The sequence below is a fragment of the Sciurus vulgaris genome (genome assembly GCF_902686455.1).
Source record: "Sciurus vulgaris genome assembly, chromosome: 16".
Taxonomy (NCBI): Eukaryota; Metazoa; Chordata; class Mammalia; order Rodentia; family Sciuridae; genus Sciurus; species Sciurus vulgaris.
The window spans coordinates 5,916,780-5,940,391 of NC_136477.1; the positions used below are offsets into that span (position 1 = coordinate 5,916,780).

The window sequence follows — 23,612 nt, forward strand, 5'->3', positions numbered from 1 at the left end:
CAGGGTGAGGAGGCCTTGGCTGTGAAGACGGGCAGATAGAGTTGGGGCCCAGCTGAAGTGGGGCAAGAAGCTGAGGCTCGGTATGAGCTGCAGCATTGGGTGGGCAGTGTGTATGGGGTAGGGGGGTCTTTCCCAGGAGATGTAGGAGTCATGGTCTGGAAGAGTTCATTGTTAGAGACCAAAATTGTACAAAGCTAACCCAAACTGGATAAAGTTAGCCTGTACTAGATGGAATTAGCTCATTTGTATCAGGTTAGCTCAGAGAGAATAAACCAGAAGAGGTCAGGCCAGACTGGTCCAGGTTAGCCCAGATTATACAAGCTAGCCCACCTGCTCAAGAAAGACAGGTTCAGGTTAACCTAGATTATGCAAGGCTAGCCCAAATGAAAGGCTGGACAAGGGGGCCGTGGGTCCAGACCAGACTAATGCAAGTCAGCCCAGACTATATGAGACTAGCCTATCTGCTCAGGCCAGAATGGTCCAGGTTAGCCCACATGGAATGAGACTAACCCAAGTGAATGAATGGACCATACAGGTCAGGCCAGACTGATTTGGATTAGTCCAGAGTGTACAGTCATGCTTATGGGTGATTACATCAGTGGAACTTGGGCCAGACTGGTCCTTGACCACCATTCATTGAGTAAGAAGTCCTACTATTAGATTCCTGAGGTGCAGTGAGACCCCCAAACCCATGTCCACTTTGTAGGATTCACAAGGAAGCCTGTGGGCCCTAGAGAAAGTCCTGAGCTAGGAGTACAGCACCAGTAATAATGATACCAGTGTACGGAGCTGTGTTTGGTGCTGTGCTAAGTGCTTTTTCACCTCATTGTTATCCCAACTGGATCCCATTTTACAGACAGACAAACAGAGAACCAGAGTCACCTCTCTAGCCCCAGAGCTGGGAGGTTGTGTTGGACACTCACCTATGCAGTGGTTGCTCTGCACCTGGAAGCCAAGAGGGCAGATGCAGCGGAAGGAGCCCTCAAAGTTCTGGCAAGTGCCTGGCAGGCAGGCTCCTGCAAGGCTGAGACACTCGTTGGTGTCTGTGGAGAGGAGAAGGAGGGAATCCCAGCACTGAGAGGAGGCAGAGGGCTCACCCAGGTCTGGGGCCAACACCTGCTGTCACTGCATGGTGGCTGAGGAACCCAGGAGAAGCCCTTCCAGTGGCAATTCTGGGTCCAAGGGAAAGGCTAAGATTCCAGAAAACAGGTAGCATGGGAAGAATTATCTGGTCCTGGGAGGTTATAGGGGGAGCCAGACGGTGTCAGTGGGGAAGAGGGAGCAAAGTTCCTAATATGGAGCCACTTGGAGATTCCTCTGGGATTTTTCTGGCATCTATTCAGTACCTCTACTATTCCTGACTTCAGAAAACTTACATTTTCAAGACAGTTTCATCCTAAATCACAAAACTATGAAAATATAATGTACTGGTTGTTTTTTTTTAAATACCTTTTATGCATAATAGAACCACACTCACTCAAAAGTACCAACTTCAGGTAAATGTGGAGCAAGGACCGGCTGAGATGGGTCCCAGCACTGTGATGAGACTCACCCACACAGTTTTTCCCATCAGCCGTGAGCTCAAAGCCCTCCTGACAAAGACAGTTGAAGGAACCGGCTGTGTTAAGGCATTGGCCAAATCGGCACACCTGCCCACTCAGAGTGGTACACTCATCAATGTCTGCAGAGGGAAGATGAGCAGATAGGGTCAACCAAGGAGCTGGAGGGAGCCGAGCCTACCTTGCACTTCCTTCACTTTACTGAGCACTCATGTATAGACTCTATATTAACCTTCCTACTACCGTATGAAGTAGGAACTGATATTTGCCAACACAAGCATTATAATGCTATGAATTTTCCTCTAAGTTCTCTCTTAGCTGCATCCTACATATTTTGATGTCATGTGTTTATTTTCATTTAATTCAAAATATTTTCTAATTTCATTTATGATTTCTCCTTTGATCTGTGGGTTATTTAAGAGTACAATGATTAATTTCCTAATACTTTGGGACTTTCTGGGTATCTCTCTGTGATTGATTTCCAGTTTCATTCTCTTACTTCCTGACGACTTGCTTTGTGTGACTTCAATTCTTTAAAATTTGTTAAGGGTTACTTTAACAAACCAGAATATTGCCCCAAATATGGCAAATATTCCTTGGTGACTGTCCATGTGTATTTGAGAAGAATATGTATTCTAGAATGTTCTATAAATATCATTCAGGTCAAAGTAGTTGACAGTATTGTCAACTGTCTATATATTCTGTATCATAACTGACTTTACACCTACTTGTTCTCTCTGCTACTGCAGGGGGCATGTTGAGGTTGCCAACTATAATTATGGATTTTTCTATTTCTATTTCAGGCCTATTGATTTCACTTCATATGTTTTGAAGCTCTACTGTTGGTTACTTATGTCCTTATGATTATGTCTTCTCAGTGAATTAGCCTCCTGTTCAATATATAATGTTTCTCTTTATTTCAGGTAATATTTCTGTTGAGAAGCCTATGTAGTGTGATATTTTCTCCGGTAAGTATTACTATAAATCCCTATTTTGCATGAGGAAGTAAATGACTTGTCTAGAGTTGCACAGCTTGAAGGTGGCAAAGTTGGGATTTGAACTCATGCTTCTTGACCTTGGAGTTCATGCTTTTACCCAGTGCACTGAATTGGGTAGTGCCATACCACCAAGGTCTTGCTTTCACTCTTCCCTTCTCAGTCTTATAATTTCACCAGAGAAGAAAGCATAAGAAAACTTAGAAAATATTTTAAATTAAATGGAAATGAAAACATATTAAAATTCGTGAGATGCAGTTAAGAGAGCACTTAGAGGCAGATTCATGGCGTTGAACGGTGCTGTCTCTCCGCCTCCCATCAGCCTCAGCATAAACTCTGACAAGAGACTCCCATGAGGACCCCCACGGGTACTGGACAATTGAATGGGTATGGAGAATTTTGTGGTTAACTCATTTTCAGAGGAAACTCCAACTCCTGAGTCTGCTCAGGATCAAGATCTTTTGTTTCAGAGGAGCCCTCAGATCATGGATCTACTATGCTATGGAGAACACCGGGGCCTCCCCACCAACCCAGCCAGCTCACCCACACAATTCCCGTTGTGTGTTGCTGCAAAGCCGGGGAAACACAGGCAGTTGTAGGAGCCAATGATGTTCTTGCAGGTCCCATTTCCACATGGCTGCTGGTCACACTCATCGAGGTCTGAGAGCAAAACCCACAAACCTGCCAATTTGCCCTAGGCATTGGGTGGCTCAGGGACAGGGACCTGGCTGACCTCACCCTGGCTCCCCTGCACCTAACCCTTCCCAGATGGCTGGGTAGTGACCTCTAGAGGGGATGGCTGGGAAGGTCCACTGGTACTATTTACAATCTTCATTTTACAGATGAGAAAACGGAGGCGGGAGAGAAATGAGAATGTCATTTACCCAAGGTCTTAGTGCCAGGACTCAAACCTGGGTCTGTCTGTGAATTGGGATGGTTGGAGGAGCCATCCCTGCTCCAGGGGAGGTGTGGACCCCAGGCAGAGCCTGGCCTGAGAGAAGGGAGCAGAAGGCAGAAGGGGCTCTCACCCATGCACAGAGTCTGGTCCGCCGATGCCTGGAAGCCGCGGTGGCACAGGCACAGGTAGCTGCTCTCCGTGTCCAGACAGTCGCCGTGGCTGCAGACGTTGGGAATCTCCCGACACTCGTTCCGTCCTGGGTGCAGGCAGCATGGTGTCCCCAAACTCCCCACCCCACAGAGGATCAGCCTCACCCCTCTCTCCCTGAGCTGTCCCCTGCTGTGGCAGAGCCAGAGCCTGCCTTGAAGTGCCGCGTGCCAGCCTCAAGCTGCCAGCATTGTTCTTAACCCTGTCCAGTCACACCCTACCTCACCCTGTAAACAGGTGCTCTCAGGGCTAGGGGACCAGCACAGCCACAGAGCACAGGTCAGCAGCAGGAGGCCCAGGTTCAGTCCTCAGCACCTACCTCAGCACCCACCCGAGACGGGCGCTTCCAGCTTGCCTTCCCTTTCCTTGTACAGACAAGGAAAAGGAGTCACACTCCGCCAAGTCATGGCAGGCCGCAGCCCGCCTCCTTCCCTTCCCTTTGATATGCTGGGGTTGGGCCTCTGCCTCCCTGGCGGCCCCACGCACCCACGCAGGCCCCGCTGGGCGACAGCTTGAACCCTCGGGCGCATTCGCAACGATAGCTGCCAGGGACGTTGGTGCAGTCTGCGTTCCTCCGGCAGGGGCCTTCCCTGCCGGCACACTCGTCCACATCTGGGGAATCCAGCAAACGGGGTGGGGGTGAGAGAGAAGCCACCCTGGAAGAATCGAACCCCAAACCCAGCTTTGCACCAGGTCGTCTCTGTAAACCACCAGAACTGGAGGGAGGGTGGCCACTTGGGACGGAGATGCTCAGGAAGGTGTCAGCCCAGCAAACAGACGGGGATACTGAGGCTTACAGAGTGTACGTGACTCAGTCAGAGTGCACGGTGGGGAACGGCATCCTGCCAGGACCGGGGACGGGGTGGGGGTGGGGGTGAGGGCGGGGAGGCACCTTCGCAGGCCAGCAGGATGCTGTTGTAGCCAAAGCCTATGGGACACTCGCAGCGGAAGCTCCCGATCTGGTTGATGCAGATGCCATGGGCACAGATGGCTGGAATCTCCCCACATTCATCAATGTCTGGGGACAGTAAGAGCCATCAAGGGTAGCCTAGCCCTGGGGACCTTCTGGGGACTCTGAAGTAGAGGACCCACTGGCCATGCCATCTGGTAGATGAGGCCAGACACCAGCACATGGTCCAAAAATCTTGCTGCAGCCAAAATACATCCACTCACACCAGAAAGAGGTCAGGATGTGGGAGGAAAAGCGAGAGCAGGAGAGAGCCTCACTTTCTACTGAAAATGCACATTTTGCAACATGGGAGGCTGAGGCAGGAGGATGGCAAATTCCAAACCAGCCTGGGCAACTTAGCAAGACTCTGTCTCACAGTAAAATTTAAGAAAGGGCTGGGGATGTATCTCACAGGTAAAGCACCTGCTTAGCATGCATAAGGATCAAGGTTCAATCCCCAGTACTGGAAAAAAGAAAGAAAGGAAAGGAAGGAAGGAAGGAAGGAAGGAAGGAAGGGAGGGAGGGAGGGAGGGAGGGAGGGAGGGAGGGGAGGGAGGGAGGGAGGGGAAAAGAAAAGAAAAGAAAGAAAGAAAGAAAGAAAGAAAGAAAGAAAGAAAGAAAGAAAGAAAGAAAGAAAGAAAGAAAGAAAGAAAGAAAGAAAGGAAAGGAAAGGAAGGGAGGGAGGGAGGGAGGGAGGGAGGGAGGGAGGGAGGGAGGGAGGGAGGGAGGAGAAAAGAAAAGAAAAGAAAAGAAAGAAAGAAAGAAAGGAAAGGAAGGAAGGAAGGAAGGAAGGGAGGGAGGGAGGGAGGGAGGGAGGGAGGGAGGGGGAAAAGAAAAAGAAAGAAAAGAAAGAAAGAAAGAAAGAAAGAAAGAAAGAAAGAAAGAAAGAAAGAAAGAAAGAAAGAAAGAAAGAAAGAAAGAAAGAACGAACATTTCCTGTGACCTAACACCCTGCTTTTCGGGATCTAACCCTGAAAATGACATTGAGTAAAAGAAGTCAGACAGGAAGAAAAAAAAAAAAAAAGCAAATATAGTAGGACTGCATTTATAGAAGTGCCCAGAATTGGCAAATCTGTGGAGACAGAAAGACTGGCAGTTGTCCTGGGGCTGGGAGAAGGCCCATGACTGCTAGTGGGGACAGGGTTTCTCTTTGCATAATGAAAATGCTCTAATCCTTAAGGGGATGGCTGCATGGCTCTGAATGCACCAGATCCACTGAGTTGGGCAGTTAACTTAAAATAATATTTTTTCTGGTACTGGGGTGCTCTACCACCAAGCTACGTCTCCAGCCCTTTTTATTTTATCTTGAGACAAGGTCTCATCAAGTTGCCCAGGCTGGCCTCGAACTTGCGATGCTCTTGCCTCAGCCTCCTGAGTAGTAGGGATTATAGGTATACCCCACTGCACCCAGCTTCAATGAGTCCCTTTAAATGGGCACGCACACACACACAGCTGGCCTTCTGTCTCTGAAGCTGCTGCATCTTCAAATACATTTTGCAAAAATTTAAAAATATTTTTATACCTGTACCAAACATGTACAGAGTCTTTCCTTGTCATTAGTCCCTAAACGAAAAGGCAAACTCTGCATGAGTCCCCTCACAGGAGCTCCCTAGAGCAGGCCGGGCTGAGAGGGGACAAGAGTTAGTGCTGAATGGGGACTGAGGTTCAGTTTGGGGAGGTGAGAAAGTTCTGGACATGACGGTGTAGATGGTCACAGGAGAATGTGAACTGCTTAATGCCACTGATCTGGGCACTAAAAAATCGTTCTGATAAATTTTATTATATGTATTTTACAGTTGTTCAAAAATGACAGGGGCTGGGGATGTAGCTCAGTTGGTAGAGTGCTTGCCTCACAAGCACAAGGCCCTGGGTTCAATCCCCAGCACCGCAAAAAAAAAAAAAAAAAAAAAAAAAGGAGTTTTATAAAAATACCTTCACTGTAAAAAAGAATGGAAGAAGGAAGTACTTTAGGAGCAAAATTCCAGGGGAGTTAGAGATTCAGGGAAGAGGGGTGAGGGGAGAATGGGGAGGGAGGGTGGAAAGAAAGGGCTGTGGGATGAGGAGAGGAGACTCTGTGCAGGGCACTCAGAGAGGCAGGGGTGCCGGACACTCACCGAGGGGCTTCCCCGAGTGGATGTCAATGACGAAGCCCGGGACTTGGTCCCCACACAGGACCTGGTAGTCAGCTGGCCAGAGGAGAACAGAGCTGCAGCCCAGGACCTCTGCCCCCTGCAGCCCAGCCCTCACCTGGACGCTCACCATCCCTCGGCCTCTGCCTCCTCCCTGGTTGCCACACACCTGTGCAGTGACTTCCTAACACCCAGGTGGGACTTGGCTGTCTCTTGCCAGCATGGGCAATGCCAACCACACCCCTGGCCCTCATCAAAACACACAGGTTGTTCAACTAGCACCTCAAGACCTTCATCATCCCCATCATCCCTCCAGCAAACTCCTGCACTGGGGACACCAGTGGACCTGCTTGTCTGAGTACGACCCACTCCTCCGAGCTGCTGTGCCTCTGTCTGGGCTGCTCCCCCAGCCCCAAGAGCCCTTCTCCCTTGCCCTCCCCAGCGCTATCATTTGAATGTATCCCCCAAAAGTTCATGTGTTGGGAACAGAATCCCCAAAATCCTATACTGATGACATTCGAAAGTGAGTCCTTTGAGAGGTAGTGAGGGTTTTGATGAGGTTATGGAGGTGGGGCCCACATAATGGCATTAGTGGCTTTGTAAGAGGAAGAGAGACCTGAGCTGGCATGCTTGCTCTGTCTCACCATGTGACACCCTCCGCCATGTTGTAATGCAGCACAAAGGCCCCCACCAGGTGCCAGCCCATGCTCTTGGACTTCCCAGCCTCCAGAACTGTGAGCTACCTAAACCTTTATTCTTTATAAGTTATCCAATCTCAGTATATTATTGCAGTAATAGAAAACAGACTAAGACACTTGGTGAAACCCACTTCAACCTTCAGGATTCATGGCAGACACTTGGTGAACACCAGTGCCCAGTCACTCTGGCCCCAGGCAGTGGATGGTTCTTCTCTTGAGCTTCCTGAGCAGTTCATCCTCCAATCACAGTCAGAACTCTATACCTGCAGGTTCTGCCTTTGCAGATTCAACCTGCCTTGGATCAAAACTATTCTAAAAAAAAGAACTGTATCTGTACCAAACACCAAGTAGTTCTGTGTGTCTTCAAGAGCTTTTCCCACCAATGAAAACTCCATTGATCCATGCTGAATTTTCAATGTCTGCAAAGGAGGACTGAATGCCTTGCCCACTGTCCACACAAGGAAACCTAACTGACTCTCCAGCTCATCAGAACAAGACAGATTAGTCTAAAAGCCCTAAGTATACTGAGTCTACCTAAAAACCAAGCTGGGAGGGTCCAGGCTGGGAAGAAGGTGGGGAAGGGGAACTCACGGCTGGCTGGGGTGGGGCAGGCCTCACAGGGTCTGTTCCAGGCCTGGCCAATGTTGTAGGAGCAGCAGCATGTCTTCCGGGTCACATTGAAGGCCAGCTCATTCCCACATGTTCCATTATAGTGTCGGAAGCAGGCACTCTTTCTCATGTCTGCAGTTGGGTGCGGGAGTAAAGTGTGGAAAAAGGTCTCCCAGGTTAGAGAAGACCAAGCAGATGGGAACTCATTCATGGATCCATTTGAACAAAACTGGCTTGGTGTTTCTCCCCCAGTGCGCTCAGGGGTACCACTCATATTTTAGCCGTTGTTGGGTAGTACACGGTCTGGGCAACTGTTCATGGCAGTCCTGCAGCCTTGTTCACTGGCACATATCAACACTTCAGATACACTCACTCTTCCTCTCTTTCCCCCAAACACAACTCTTTGCACTCTTCCAAGGCTTAGAGGCAGTTCCTCCCAAACCCATGCGCTGCCACAGCAACCACCAGCCCACGTCAATCACACTTCCTACCCATGCAGTTGTTGCCTCCGTTGACTCGCAGGTACTCTGCAGGGCAGACACAGGTGTAGTTCCCCAGGGTGTTGTAGCATGTGCCAGGGCCACAGATGCCCGAGTGTGTGGAGCATTCATTGATATCTGTGGGGGAGGCAAGAGCGGAGGGGGCATTCGGGCACTGTCCAGGAACTCTCCAGGTAATGCCTATCCAGGCCCATAGATGGGCACGTCAGTGGGCTTTGATTTGGTTTCGAAATCAGCTTAAAATTATACAGACACTTTAGGGATGTGAGAAAACATAACATGACATTAAATAAATGCTTACTGTAGCACTTCTACTAAGAAGACTAAAGTCTCATGTTGAAAGCAAGGTCCCCTCTGCAGAGGCGGGGGGCTTTGGGAAAGTGACTGAATCATGGATCCATCGACTGATGGCTGAATGGTCTGCTGGGAGGTGGGCCTACATGGAGGAAGTAGGTCATGGGGACACGCCCTGGAAGGGTTCAACATCTCCCTGGTCCCGTCCCTCCCTCTCTGTTCCCTGGCTGCCATGAATCGAGCCTTCTTCCGCCACGCCCTTCTGCCACGATGTTCCTGACTTGGAGCCAGCAGACTGTGGACTGGGTCCTCTGAAACTGGAAGCCAAAATAAATCCTCTCTCCTCGAAGTTGATCTTGTCAGGTATTTTGGTCTTAGTGATAGAAAGCAGACACTCTTCCAGGGCCTCTGTGAATGCTTAAAACTGGGGAGAGTATCCGTCTGTATTTTTTCCCTATACATGCACACCTATGATAAAGCCTAATTTTTAAATTTAGGCACAGTAAGACATTGACAATAATAACTACTAATAAAATGAAACAATTATGACCATATGCTGTAATAAATGTTATTTAAAACTTACAAATAGTTTATTTCTAGAATTTTCCATTCAATATTTTCAGATTGCGTTGACCATGGGTAACTGAAATCATAGTAGGCCAAAGGTGGGCAAGGAGAACCACTGTATCCTAGGATGGGGTCTTGATTTTCAACCTCATCAATTCCTCCTGTCCAGAGGCGGGATTTTGCTGTAAAGGGCCACACTCTTTTAAAGTTTTCTGAATCAAATGGACTCTCTCATGATTATTTGGCCTGTCATTGTAGCATAAAAGCAGTTACAGTGTGCAAATAAACTGTGATACTGCCTGTGCTCCAAGGAAATTTTACTATGGACCCTAAAATTTCAATTTCATATAATTTTCATGTGTCAGAGAATATTATTTTGATTTTTTTCCCAACCATTTAAAATATACAAACACACACAAAAAAATCTTAGTAGGTTGTATAAAAAACAGGTGATGAACTGTTAACACTAAGAGTGACATCACCCAAAATGGCAGAGCAGGGAACTCCTGGGCTTCACTGCTTTATAAGAGCAAATCAAGCAGGCAAAATCTGGACAGGAAATCAACATTTGCAGAACTCTAGAATCCTGTTGAAACCTTGCAACAAATAATTTACAAGAAATAACAACCATGCTGTCATAAGAGAATGCTCCGGCATTTTTAAGTGCCCCAGACATTGTCACATCCCTCCCTTCTGGCCACAGCAGGCATGAGAATCTTAAAAGCAGGAAGGGAGAAGTGACATGCTGTACACAAGGGATCCTCGGCAAGGTCAACAGCCAATTTCTCTCCTGAAACCATGAGGCCAGAAAACAGTGGGATGGATTAAAGCACCACAAAAAAACCCCATCAACTGAGAATTCTATATTTTGGCAAAACTATCTCTCAGGAATGAAGGAGAATTTAAGACAGTATGAAATAAACAAAAATTGAAGGAGTTCATTTCTAGTAGGCCTTACAAGAAATACTAAAGGGAGCCCCTCCAAATGGAATGAAAAGATACTAGGCAGTAACACAAACTCATATGGAGAAGTAACATCCAGTGAAACAGGTGGTTACATAGGTAAAGAGAGAACTCAGCATTTTTGGTTATTAACTCCTATTGTTTCCCTCTATGATTCAAAAGATGAAAGTGTATGGAGGTCTCAATATGCTGCCCAGGCTGGCCTCAAACTCCTGGACTCAAGCAAACCTCCTGTCTTAGCTGCCTAAGTGGGTGGAATGACAGATGTGTGCCTCCACACCTGGCTAAAAGCAATATCAATAAAGGTTAATGGGCAAACATTTTATAAAGATGTCATTTGTGATGATAACAACATGAAGGGGAAGGTTGGAGTTGTAAAGAGCAGGCTTTTATACACCATTGAAATTAAGTTAGTATTAATTCAAACTTGATTGTTGCAAAATTAAGATGTTAATTGCAATCCCAGAGCAACAATTAAGAAAGGAACTTTAAAAGGATCCAGGAAAAAAAAAAAAAAAAAAAGCAAGAAGGAAATTAAGATGGTTCACTAGGAAAATAATCAATCGATCAAAAAGGAAACAAAAAAGATAAGAGGGTTAGGGATGTGGCTCAGTGGTAGAGCACTTGCCTAGCATGTGTGAGGCCCAGGGTTCAATCCCCAGCACTGAAAAACAAAACAAAATGAAACAACAACAAAAATACAACACAGGGCTAGGGAGATAGCTCAGCTAGTAGAGTGCTTGTCTCGCAAGCACAAGGCCTGAGTTTGATCCCCAGTACCGCAAAAAAAAAAAAAAAAAATACAACACATGTAGAAAATAAATAGCAAGATGGCAAATGTAAGCCCTTCCTTATCAGTAATAATATGTAAATGGATTAAACTCTCCAATGAAATGGTAAACATTGACAGAATGGACAAAAAAATTAAAACATGATCCAACTAGACGCTACCTACAAGACACTCTTCTAGATCCAAAGACACAAATGAGTTGAAGATGAAAGGTAGGGAAAAGATATTCCATGCAAATAGTAATTGAAAGAGAGCTTGGATAATAATTTTTTTTTAATATACTTAAAGCCAAATTTGTCATGAGAGACAAAGAAGAATATCATATATTGATACAATGGTCAACCCATCAAGAAGATATAACAATAATACACATATGTGCAGTTAACAACAGAACCTCAAAATGTGTGATGCAAAAACTGACCAAAATAGAGACAGAGTTCTACAAAAATAATTGAAGTATTCAAAAGCCCATCTTCAATAACAGATAAAAAGAAAACTATTTTGAAGGTCAATGAGAAAAAAGAGGCTTCAATAACACTATGGAACACTAATCCTAATAGGTCCTTACAGAATATGCAATATCCAAACAGCAGAATACAACTTTTATCCCAAGTGCACATGAAAAATTCTCTAGATTAGACCATAGGTCGGGTCGCTAAACAAGTCTGAATAAATTTTTAAAAATTAAAATCATACAAAGTATCTTCTCCAACCACAATGGAATAAAACCCTAACCTCAACCCTAACACACAGTTCTAGGCACCAGCCAGTTATTGCCATTCCTATCATGCTCAAACAAGAACAGACAGGTGAAGTGAGGCTGGAAGGAAATGTGGGACTGCTCCTTCTCCTGCCTTTTCCTTCTCACTTTTGGCTTTGGGCCTTGGTCAGTTTGGCCCAAGAGAAGGACAGACAGACAAACAGATGGATGAATGGATGGAGAGATGAGAAGGAGAAGGAAGAAGAGCAGAGGGTAAAGTGAGGCATTCAGATGAGGTCTTCCCTTCCTGGTCCTTATGAAGCTTGGCAGAACAGGAAGGCAGAGAGGGAAGAGAGAGGCTTGGCCCCACCTGGGGGAGAATCCACACTCACCCTCACAGGTGCGGGTGCCCTCATTGAGGTGGTATCCAGGTGGGCACTCACACTGGAAGCTGCCAAATGTGTTGACACAGTCGCCTCCCTGGCACAGCCCTGGCAGTTCCTGGCACTCATCAATATCTGTTAGGAAGGGGGGAAGCTGATCATGGGAGCTTCTTGGGCCCTCCTGGGCTCCTTCAAGGATCCCCAAGAGATACCTCACGGCTGCTGAACATTTGGAGGTCTATCTCAAAGGTTAGACCCGGACTCTCTCGAGTGCATGTCAGCCTGAGCTCAACTCCTTTCCTTTCATTGAAAGAAAGATGTGGGATGGATGAGTGGATGGTGGATGGATGGATGGATGGATGGATGGATGGATGGATGGATGGATGGATGGGCATGGATGGATGGATGGATGGATGGTTGGATAAATAAGCCAACAGCTGGAAGAAGAAATGGCTGAAAGAATAAATTAACAATGCATTGCAAACTAAAAGCATGGTTTGGGTCTCCTGCCTGGTCTCCAGGTGGAAAGACATGTTCCCCAGGCAGTCCAACTCAGTACTTTGGTGAGATGCAGAGAAAGTGGAGTCAGTGGGTGGACAGACAGTCTGCCAGGAACTCACCTTCCAGAATGACAGTGATTGGGTTGGGCTGGAAGCCCTCACCACCTGGGCACAGGGTTCTGTACTCAGCTGCAAGGGAAACAGACTCTTGTGAGGGGTGGTGGGGTGGGGCATTGAAGCAAAGCCTAGGGGAAACAGGGGAGAAGAGGTTCCCTAAGCAGTGCTCAGGAGCAGGCCCCATCCGCTCACCCTTGGCCTCTTGGAGTCAAGACACCTTAGGCCAGTGTTAAGGCTGCGTGGGGACTGTGTATGAGTGTGAGCGTGTGAGTGTGTGTAAATGGGTTTTCACATTCAACATGGCAGCAGATGGGTCATGAGGTAGTGGCTTTGCCACAGCTGTTGCCACTGCATTCACATCCTCCCTGCTACTCTTCTAGGAAAACTCCTACTCATCCTTCAAAACCTCACTCAAGTCTTCTCCTGCTTCCTTTGTGGCTTTTCTCCTGGGCCATCCCTAAGCCTTTGGAGAGTTCTACCCTCACAATCCTGAGAACACTGGTTCACAGGTGAGGTGCAGTGTACACCAGCTGTGGCTTGTCTTTCTCTTGGTCCCTGGCCCCTAGCACAAGGCACAGAGGAACTCCCAGTGTTTGTTGACTGACCAAGTGATGAAAGGGAATTGAAAAGGCCTGGCCCATGAACTGCCCAGAGCATGCAGTGTGCCCCAGGATTAGCCCACCTCCCTTCCTAGTCCTTAGTTGAGATGACCCTCAAATCCTTAGCAGAGATGACCCTGAAGCTCCTGGGTCTGTGACTCAGGCCACAGTGCCTGCCCTGCAGAGGGACTCACTGGCGTTGGTCATGGGGCACAGTTCGCAGGGGTTGCCCCAGGCCCGGCCCAGGGAGCAACAGCAGGAGGCTCGGGTGACGCCAATTCCGATCTCAGCACTGCAGGAAATGCCACCATCCCCTCGGTCAAGTGTGTCCAGGAAACAATTCCCAGCTCGAGTGTCTGAACAGGCAGAAAGGGGTGGTTAGCAAATGGCAGGAGAGAATCCATGTGCTCCTGTTAGCTACACGTCTACACACGTGGAGCCACGTGCAGCTGTGGCCTCTGAGTTTCTCTGTGTGCCTCTGTGTGGGTGTGTATGTGTGGGCGTTCACACAGCTGTTGACTATCTCAGTGTGTGTGGCCGTGTGTGTGTGTGGTGGCTGTGAGTTCTTGAACGCATAACAAGGACAGGGCAGCCGGAAGGTGTGTGCGTGTAAAGCTGTCTGCATGTGACTCTGTGTGTGTACAGGTGTGTCTAAAACACAAGGCCGTATCTCTGAGTGACAAGGATGATCACTGGTTCCAAGCCAGCAAGTGTCCTGCTTGTCAGAAGCAGGTAGACAGCTTGAATCCAGCTGGCTCCGCGGACCCCAGATCCCCCAGCGAGAGCTGCGCCTGGACTCACCAATGCATCCCACCCCACTGGGGTTCAGCTCGAAATCCTGGGGACAGTTGCAGAAGTAGCTGCCAGGGGTGTTGACACACAGGCCATTGACGCAGTTCACAGGGTCTGCACACTCGTTGGCATCTGTGGGGTGTGGCGCCACCCTCAGCACGGAGCCCTCCTTCCACCACCCTCCCTCCCGGCTTGCTCTGGGGAAGCCATGGTCCTTGCTCAGGTGCTGGACCTTGGGACAAATCTGAGTCCTTCCCTGGGAAGAAACTGGAGGGGACAGGCCTCCAGCGTCTGCACTGGCCTTCCAGCCCTTTCCTCCCCCTGCTCTGTTCGACTGGGCTTAGAGCTTTCCCCTTGAAAACTCTCGCCACCCTGGGTTCTGCTCAGCCAGCACGTGAAACCCAGATTTAGAAAGTGCGTTCAAACCATGGGTGGAAAACTCAAAGCTGGCCCACTGCTGGTTTGTGTCAATAAAGTTTTATTGGCAAATGGCCATGGCCATTCATTTACATAGCGTCTGTGGCTGCTTTGAAGCCACAGTGGCAGTTGAGGAGAGCAGCGGAGACTGGATTGCAGAGCTGAGGTCAGGCAGGCCACCCCTGGGGGAGTGAGGGAGCTAGCCACGCCCCCCTCTCCCACCTGCAGCCCTGCCTCCCCACGCTGGCTGACCCCACACCTGTGCAGTTGCCACCACTGCGGTCCAGCTCATAGCCATCGTCACAAACGCAGCGGAACATTCCAGGCAGGTTCTCACAGCTCCCGAACATGCAGAGGTTCCCGAGGGCACACTCGTCCACATCTGCAAGGACCCCAGGTCAGCCCGCCTGGCCCCACAGCACGTTTGGGGACCCACCTGCTCTGTCCCCTATCCCACCAGGCCCAGGCCTCACCCTGGCAGGCCCGGTGGTCCTCAGTGGGGCTGAAGCCCATCTCGCATTCGCAGCGGAACCCGCCGGGCACATTGAGGCACTGCCCGCTCTCACAGAGGTCCATGTCTGCAGCGCATTCATCCCTGTCTACGGGGCCAAGGGGCAGAGGGCTGGGGGCCGGCTGGGCTGGGACCCCACAAGGTAGGTGGTTGGATCCAGCCACTAGAACACTTTGTTGTCACCCAGGCTCCTGGGAACGAAGCACTAGGAACTTGGACCTGACTGGGGGTGGGCGTGTGATCAAGACAGGGGCCAGGGAGTGAAGAGGGGGCTCTGGACATGCAGATCCAGCAGATGGGCAGAGCGGGGACTGGGTCACTCGGGATCTTAGGCAGTGGGCAGCCAGGAAGTAAGCAAGCATCCCCAAGCACTTAAGAGTCCAAGGGAGAAGACAGCCCCTGGGGCTCCATTTGACCTGTGTGGGCTGAGGCTGCATCTCTCCAGCACCCACGGGGCCGTGGGTGGGTGAGTTCAGCCCAGGGCTGTCCCTCTCTCTGGCTGTGCACCTGCTTCCTCTCACCTTCACAGGAGAAGCCATCCCCCGCAAACCCCTGGCGGCAGGTGCAGCGATAGGAGCCAGGGGTGTTGAGGCAGTCGGCTCTCGGGCTGCACCGATGCTCTCGGAGGGCACATTCATCCAGGTCTGCGGGGCCCAGAGCCGGGAGTTCCCCCATGTGCACACCGGGGGCTGCAGGAGGCAGACCCTCCACCCAGCCCTGCTGGGTCCCAGCGGCCCTGGACCCAGCCACACCCCCTCCGCCTTACACCCACCCACCCTATCTGCTTTGCTGGGACCCCCGGCCCAGGTACTCACCATGGCACCCGAAGCCGTCCCCCACCCAGCCTGGCCGGCACCTGCAGCTGAAACTCCCAGGGACGTTGAGGCAGGAGGCATGCTTGTCACAGGTGTGTCCCCCAAGCTCACACTCGTTCACATCTGAGTGGGGAAGAGGAGTGACAGGGTCCAGTCTCAGAGGGGGAGGCTTGCTGTCATAGCAGTGGAAAGAGGGGAAGGTCCCCAGAAAGTTCCCTCCCACCCACCCCAGGACCTTCCATCTTTATCCAGAAACCAAGAGAGACACCCCCAGTCCAATAGGCATAACTCTTAGCAGTCCTCAGAAATGGTCCAAAATGGCAAGATGAGAGAGACTCGGGGTAGACACGAAGAGTAACTGTCCTGGGGCTGTGATTGTGGCTCAGTGGTAGAGTGCTTGCCTAGCATGCTTGAAAGCACTGGGTTCGATTCTCAGCACCATAAAAAATTAATTCATTAATTAAATAAAGGTACTGTGTCTATCTACAATTAATTTTTTTTTTTTTTTTTTTAAAGAGTAACTGTCCCGGGCTGGGGAGATAGCTCAGTTGGTAGAGTGCTTGCCTTGCAAGCACAAGGCCCTGGGTTCGATCCCCAGCACTGCAAAAAAAAAAAAAAAAAAAAAAAGAGTGACTGTCCCAATGGAGAGTTAAACCAGGATTTCCTTCCACACCATCATTTCCAACTCTGAGTCAGTTTTGCATCACCTTTATCATCTCTGCAATGTTTATGCACCACCTCAGTGAACTACTGTTTTTGAGCCTTCTTTACTTGGACTCCCAGTTATACTTGCGCGAATGTATTTTTAAAAGAAAAATATATATCAACACTGACAAACTCAAAGGCATGGGTTTGGGCTGGGGGAGCAGCTCAGTGGTAGAGCACTTGCCTACATTCACCAGGCCTTGGGTTCCATCCCCAGCATGGAAAAAAAGAAGGGATCCTGGGACTTGATGTTCCGCCACGCCACCTCTGATTCCAACACACACACAAATAACTGCAACTAGAGCGTCAGAGGAGTGGGCCCTCGAGAGGTACAGTCCACTCCCAACCCCTGAACCTCCTTCATTTGGAGACGGGGGTCTCCTTTCACTCTTCCACGGCAGGATCCACCCAGCACCATTGTCCAGGGGGCCGTCTTTGCCTCACCATATGTTTTTGGCACCTTGGTCAAGAATCAGGTGCCTGTAGCTGCGTGGGTTTATTTCTGCGTCCTCTGTCCTATTCCATCGGTCTATGTGCCTGTTTTTATGCCAGTACCGTGCTGTGTTTGTGGGAGGAAGAGGCCAGGGTGAAGCCACAGAGCCCCGGGAGCTAGGAGAGCCACGTGGGGCAGACTGTCCCTCTGAACTCCCAAGAAGGAACCCAGTCTGGTCACACCTTGATTTCAGACTTTCTGGCCTCCAGAACGTTTTTTTCTGGAGAGAGAATAAATCTCTGTTGTTTTATAACACGAGGCAGGTTCATTTGACATCCCTAGGAAATGAATTCTGTTAAACCATCCAAACGTTTCAGTGTGTCATGTAAAAAGCACAGGCTCCTCGCTGGCTTTGCTGGCAAGGTGCTGTGGGCATTTAGGGTTGCTCTGCCTGGCTGTTTAAGGGGAGCCTGGGGCACTGCATTCACACGAGGCCTCATTAGTGGAAATCCATAAGAATGAGTTCAGGCTGCGCTCCGCCCCGAGGCCTCGGGACAGCCCCAGTGACCTCCAAGCTGGCCCCTGGAGTCCATCCCACTTGCATCACTGACCACCAGCTCACCTGAGCAGCCAGTGGTCCCCTTCCTGACGATGTAGCCTGGCGGACAGTGGCAGACAAAAGACCCCTTTGTGTTCTCACAGTTCCCGTGGATGCAGATGTAGGGGTTCAGGTCACACTCGTTCACATCTGTAGGGCGAGAGGGCAGGAGGCCTGAGGACTGGGTGCTGGGGACGGGCAGGAGGGAGCCACGCAGCAGGCTTCATGGAACTCAGGGGCCACGAGCTCCCAAGGGAACCGCAGGGGCCAGGACACTTGGGGAAAGGGTTCCACAAGCTGCCGGGCTGGCCTCCGGAGGGACTTCACACGGGGCCTTTATGCCAAGGTGGTATCTGCAGCAGGACAGAGTGGACAGCAGTCCCTAGCTTTGTTTTGTTCACAGGCCATCTTCTGAGGTGCTCTCCCAGATCTGGGTGCACTGGAACTCAAGTTCCACTGCTCCGGGTAAATCTTATTTTATTTTTTCTGGATACTAGGGATTGAACTCAGGGCACTCGACCACTGAGCCACATCCCCAGCCCTATTCTGAATTTTATTTAGAGAGAGGGTCCCACTGGGTTGCTTAGCACCTTGCTGTTGCTGAGGCTGGCTTTGAACTTGGGATCCTCCCGAGATGCTGGGATTACAGGTGTGCACCACAGTGCCCGGCATCCAGGTAAATTTTGGTCAGGAGTCACATTGTTACTTCTGGAACTTTCCACTCTCCCCTCAGCTCTGCCCTGATAGGACACCCAGTACACATCTCTTCCCCAGTTCCCAAATAGGGCTCAGAGAACACCGTTCTGAGTCCCTCTCATCCTGTTCCCCCTCCCCTTTGCCTGTGATGATCTTAAAGCACAAAGCCCTAGAACCTGGCAGGGTACTCTCATGGTGTTGGGTTCACAGCAAATGCTCAATCGATGTAATCCCCAAGAACAGGCTGGGGGGCTCTGCTTCTGTGAGAGACCCCAGGGCTTTGGACACTGGTCTCTGTGTTGGTGGTCTCCAAGCCTCGGCTTCCTTTCTTGTCTGTCAGGGATGCGACCTCCGGCCTCTGCCCTTGTGCCTTCTGGGGGTTGGGGGTTCTGACATTGCTCCTCCACCCCACAGTCCAGGCTTCTCACCGACACAGGTCTTCATGTCCAGTGTGGCTGTGAAGCCATCATAACACAGGCAGCGATGACCCCCAGGCATGTTGGTGCACTGGCCCCCGTTACAGACGTCAGGGTTCTCTTCACACTCGTCCACATCTGGAAGAACGGGGTTGGAGGATGGGCTGAGGAGCACAGAGATGTGGGGAGATCCCAGGATCCATCTCCCAGCGTCCACCACCCACAGACCAGGAAGGGATGCTTTGGTCCTGGCTGGTTTTGCCCCCAGCTCTGTGTGATGCTGGGGTCTGGGCCACATTGGGACTATGGCTGAAGCCAGCTTGTACCCTCCCAGGTAGAGGGAGAGGCCAGGCTCACCCACCCGCACAAGTCTTCCCATCGGGCATCAGCAGGTAGCCCTGTCCACAGCTGCACCGGAAGCTGCCTTCAATGTTAACGCAGTGCACATCACAGCCACCATTCCGCACCTGGCACTCATTGATGTCTGCAGGAGGCAGGGCAGACAGGGAGGGGCTGGGGCGGTGGGCGGGGCCAGGCGCGGTGGGCGGGGCCGGGCGGGGCGGCCTGACTTAGTGGCAGGAGCGAAGAAGGATCTGGAGGTCAGGAGGAACTGCAGCTGGGGTCGGGGTAGGCTCACCCACGCAGCCCTGGCGGTCGGGCGTGCCCTGGAAGCCAGCATGGCAGGAGCACTGGAAGGCACCAATGACGTTGACACACTGGCCGTGGGGACACAGGCTGTCACTCAGGGCACACTCGTCAATGTCTGCGGGGGGGAAGCGCGAGGCTGGCACGCACGCGCGCGCGCGCGCTCGCACACACACACGCTTGCACACACACACAACCCATCCTCAGAGACTCACAAATGCACTCACCCGCCGTCTCACACAGTAGATGCTGGGACACACACTCCCCCTGGCACATGCAGGGCACGCTCACACACACACCATGTGTGCAGGACGCACACTCGCTCACCTTCACAGGTAGTGCCCTCAGCCGTCAGTTCATGCCCCAGAGGACACTGGCACTCGTAGCTCCCATCTGTGTTGGTGCAGGTGCCTCCCCGGCACATCAGTGGGTCCCTTGCACACTCATCCACATCTGGATGTGTGGAAAGAGCAGGTTGAAGATGCCAACCAGGAGGGGCTGGGGTGGCTCGTGGAGGCTTTTCCCCACTGCCCTGGGCCCCCTCACCCTGGCTGAGGCCACGACAGCCTAGGGACTTAGGGCTTGGACCACCTGGGACAGTATGAGCTGGGAGAAGCAGGGACAAGTCAGATCTGGGGGAGAGGAACTGGAATTCTCAGGAGAATTGGGACAGGAGGCTGACACTTGGAATCACTGACAGAAGCCCTGAGAAGCCCTCTCCTCCCCTTTGGACCAGGCTCAACCCTGCAGCCGGCCAGTCACCTATTCACCCTCCCCGTGTCCCAGTCACCTTTGTCTTCTTCTACCCCTAGGCCCACCTCAGGGCCTTTGCACATGCTGGTCTCACTCCAGGCTACCCTTCCAGCCTCTCTTCACCCCGTTTACTCCCACTCCTCTCAGCCACTCCCCGAGTCCCACAGATGGGCACATCCTCCAGGTCCGCATCCCTACTGGAAACGCTGCATTGCTTTGGGGATTCATTTGAACATCTGCTACCCCACAGGGCTATGAGAGCCAAGAAGACAGAACTCCACTCTCGAGCTTTCCGCAGTGGAATATTCTGGAATACTCATCGAACGAGCAACAGAGTGAAGGACCGGGCTGTGACTCCCTGCTTCTCCGCAGAGCCCTGTCTCCCTCTCATGCCGCACCCTTCCTGAAAGATGGCACTGTCCTCATGTGTTGTCCACCCCAGGGGTCAGGCCCCCGTGCCTGTGGCACCCAGACGTGCACTTCCCCAGCTGGCGGCAGCCCCGTCCGCGGCTCCCCTTCCCCTGGCCCCACACCCTCTTCCTGGGTGGCTCACCCACGCAGTTCTTCATCAGCAGGGAGCTGCTCTCGTAGCCCAGGAAGCACTCACACTCAAAGCTGCCTGGGGTGTTGACACAGGCACCTTGGCCACAGAGGTCAGGGGAGATGCGGCACTCGTCGATGTCTGCGGGGACAGGGGCACGGGGGGCTTGAGATGGGGGTCGCCGGGGACTCCCTGACTTCACACAGAGGAGACTCAGGGCAGCCTCTCCACCTCTGGACAGGAGGGGCTGCACCGGAGCCCCTGGACGCTGCGTTGAGCAGGAAAGAGAGGTGCTTTCAGGGAACACAGGGCAAGGGCAGGGACCCTTCTCAGCCTGGGCCTCTAGTCACCTCTGGAGCCCTTACACAGGGACAGAAAGGTCCCTACAACCCAGAGAGGGTAAAGGCCCACCCTCCGTCACACAGCGCACAGATGGATGTGACAAGGGGCACCGAAATGGTCTTACCTCCTCCTGATTCAAGGCCCCCATCTCTGCATGGGTGGCTCCCTCCAAGAGGCAGAGGTGGGCACCTACCTGTGCAGTTCCTCTCCTGGGCATCCAGGGCAAAGCCCCCGGCACAGGCGCAGCGGAAGCTGCCCACGGTGTTGCGGCAGGAGCCGTGCGTGCAGATGCTGGGGAAGGCCTTGCACTCGTTCACGTCTGGCGGGTGAAACGTGGTCAGACCCGCCCACTGCCCGAAGCTGGGAGTCACAAGCCAGGCCCCCCGGGTGCGGTCGGAGCCCTGAGCTGTCTCACCTCCCTCTCCAGACACTCCCCACCTTCAGGAATGTCCCCTCTCTGTGCCCTCCTCTGGCCTCCCCACCCTTCCAGCGCCCTCTCCTTTAGGCTGCCTTCCCCAAACACACCTTTATAGAAGGGCCGGCCGGACAGGAAGTCCTGGCTGGCGAAGCCCCGCCCTCGGGGGCACAGGCTGGCGAACTCCGGGGAGTCGGGCCGCACACAAGCCTCGCACTCGGCGCCCCACGCGGCCCCGATGGAGCAGCAGCAGGTGTCCATCCGGTACTTGCCGGGCAGGGGGACCCCACAGTCATCCTCGTCCCAGCCCAGGAAACACAGCTCCAGCCTCACGTCTGCAGAGTAGAGTCACCAGGTGAGACCCCTGCCGCCCTAGCGGAGCCGGGCTCAGGACCACCTGCCTGAGGAAAAGGCGTGGCTTCCTGATGCTGACCCCGCCCCCCAGCAGCACCCACTGCCTGGAGGCTCTCCAAGTAGGCGAGCCGCTTAATCCTCAAACAGTGCTGAGAGGAGGGGCTGGGGGTGTAATTCAGGGGTGGAGTTCTCGCCTAATATGCAGGATGCTCTGAGTTCAGTTCCCAGCACTCACCCCCCCCCCCAAAAAAATCCAAGATGGAAATACTATTATCATGCCATTCTACAGGCAAAGAAACTGAGTGAGGCACAGAAGGGTTAGGTAATTTGCCCCAAAGCAGCACAGCTCCTAGAAGGGAGAGTCAGGGTTCAAGCCAGGGTTCAAACCAGGATATCCAACTAGGGTCCTGTGTTTAATCCATACATCCCTCAGAGCAACCTGACAACAGCCAGGTCTTCCTCAATACCACAGATGAAGGTCTAGGACAGGAGTTCAGTCAATTATGGCCCAGGAACCAGCTGTCTGTTTTTGAAAATAAACTTTTATTGGCACACAGCCATGCCCATTGGTCTATATCTGGTCTGTGGCTGCTTCTTTGCTAAAGGGCAGAGTTGAAAAGTTGCCACATAGATGTTATGGCTCAGAGAATGAAAAATATTTCTCTCTCTCTCTCTCTCTCTCTCTCTCTCTCTCTCTCCCCCTCTCGGTGGTGCTGGGGATGGAACCCAGGGCCTCATGCATACGAGGCAAGCACTAACCACTGAGCAACACCACAGCCCCAACTCTCATCCTTTATGGAAGAACTTAGCTGATCCCTAGTTTACAGCAATTTCTATTTCTTTACACAAGTAGCATATATTTAAGAGGGTCAATTTGAGGAGGAATTTCTAGACCACCTTTTATCTAGAGAGATAGAGTTTGTAGGAAAAAAAAAAAAAGAAGTGCCAAGACACACTACAGAGATACAGCCACATCAATGTTCATAGCTGCTCAATTCACAATAGCCAGACTATGGAACCAACCTAGATGTCCTTCAATTGATGAATGGATGAAGAAACTGTGATATATATATATATATATGGAATATTACTCAGCTATAAAGAATAATAAAATTATGGCATTTGCAGGCAAATGGATGAAATTGGAGAATATCATGTTAAGTGAGATAAGCCAATCTCAAAAATCCAAAAGATGAATGATCTCACTGATAAGCAGATGACGACATATAATGGGGGGTGGGAGGGGGGCAAGAATGGAGGAAGGAGGGACTGTGTAGAGGGAAAAGAGAGGTGGGAGGGGTGGGGGGGAAGGAAAAAAAATAACAGAATGAATCAAACATCATTACTCTATGTAAATGTATGAATATGCAAATGGTATGCTGTTACTCCATGTACAAACAGAAACAACATGTATCCCATTTGTTTACAATAAAAATAAATTTTAAAAAGTCCATCTTAAGTTGTGTTCATACAATGCCTTGGTTCAGGGCTTACTTGACCTTGACATTCAACCACCTCCCCACTCCACCCAGTCCTGAATTCAGGGAAGGGGGCCTCCGGCCAGGCAAGGGGTCTTATTTTTTTTTTTTCCTCAGTTACCTGACTTCCTTAGTTACATTTTGGGATCGGGGAGAAGATGTTGCACATCTAAAACTCAGTTTAGATGGAAATCAAACTCAAGAATGGGATTGGATGAACAGGTGTCCAAGGCTGGACAACAAT

At 51.1% G+C, this 23,612-nt stretch overlaps 1 protein-coding gene across 1 annotated transcript in view; it reads right to left on the bottom strand.

Annotated features, from left to right (window-relative positions):
• FBN3 (fibrillin 3) overlaps positions 1-23,612 on the bottom strand; it is a gene marked incomplete at its 3' end in the record, with an annotated part of 54,254 nt that overhangs the window by 15,296 nt on the left and 15,346 nt on the right. Inside the window, exons 23-47 of the mRNA XM_079115090.1 lie at positions 21,647-21,871; positions 21,315-21,440; positions 20,792-20,920; positions 19,813-19,938; positions 19,478-19,603; positions 19,202-19,324; positions 18,853-18,978; positions 17,753-17,878; positions 15,993-16,115; positions 15,699-15,821; positions 15,140-15,265; positions 14,926-15,048; positions 14,259-14,381; positions 13,652-13,813; positions 12,862-12,930; positions 12,251-12,376; positions 8,536-8,661; positions 8,027-8,176; positions 6,723-6,794; positions 4,552-4,677; positions 4,146-4,271; positions 3,583-3,708; positions 3,098-3,214; positions 1,553-1,681; positions 924-1,043 (exon numbers count right to left, since the gene is read on the bottom strand). Of these exons, the coding sequence (XP_078971216.1) occupies positions 924-1,043; positions 1,553-1,681; positions 3,098-3,214; positions 3,583-3,708; positions 4,146-4,271; positions 4,552-4,677; positions 6,723-6,794; positions 8,027-8,176; positions 8,536-8,661; positions 12,251-12,376; positions 12,862-12,930; positions 13,652-13,813; positions 14,259-14,381; positions 14,926-15,048; positions 15,140-15,265; positions 15,699-15,821; positions 15,993-16,115; positions 17,753-17,878; positions 18,853-18,978; positions 19,202-19,324; positions 19,478-19,603; positions 19,813-19,938; positions 20,792-20,920; positions 21,315-21,440; positions 21,647-21,871 (3,174 nt within the window). The remainder of the gene's footprint in view (positions 1-923; positions 1,044-1,552; positions 1,682-3,097; positions 3,215-3,582; positions 3,709-4,145; positions 4,272-4,551; positions 4,678-6,722; positions 6,795-8,026; positions 8,177-8,535; positions 8,662-12,250; positions 12,377-12,861; positions 12,931-13,651; positions 13,814-14,258; positions 14,382-14,925; positions 15,049-15,139; positions 15,266-15,698; positions 15,822-15,992; positions 16,116-17,752; positions 17,879-18,852; positions 18,979-19,201; positions 19,325-19,477; positions 19,604-19,812; positions 19,939-20,791; positions 20,921-21,314; positions 21,441-21,646; positions 21,872-23,612) is intronic.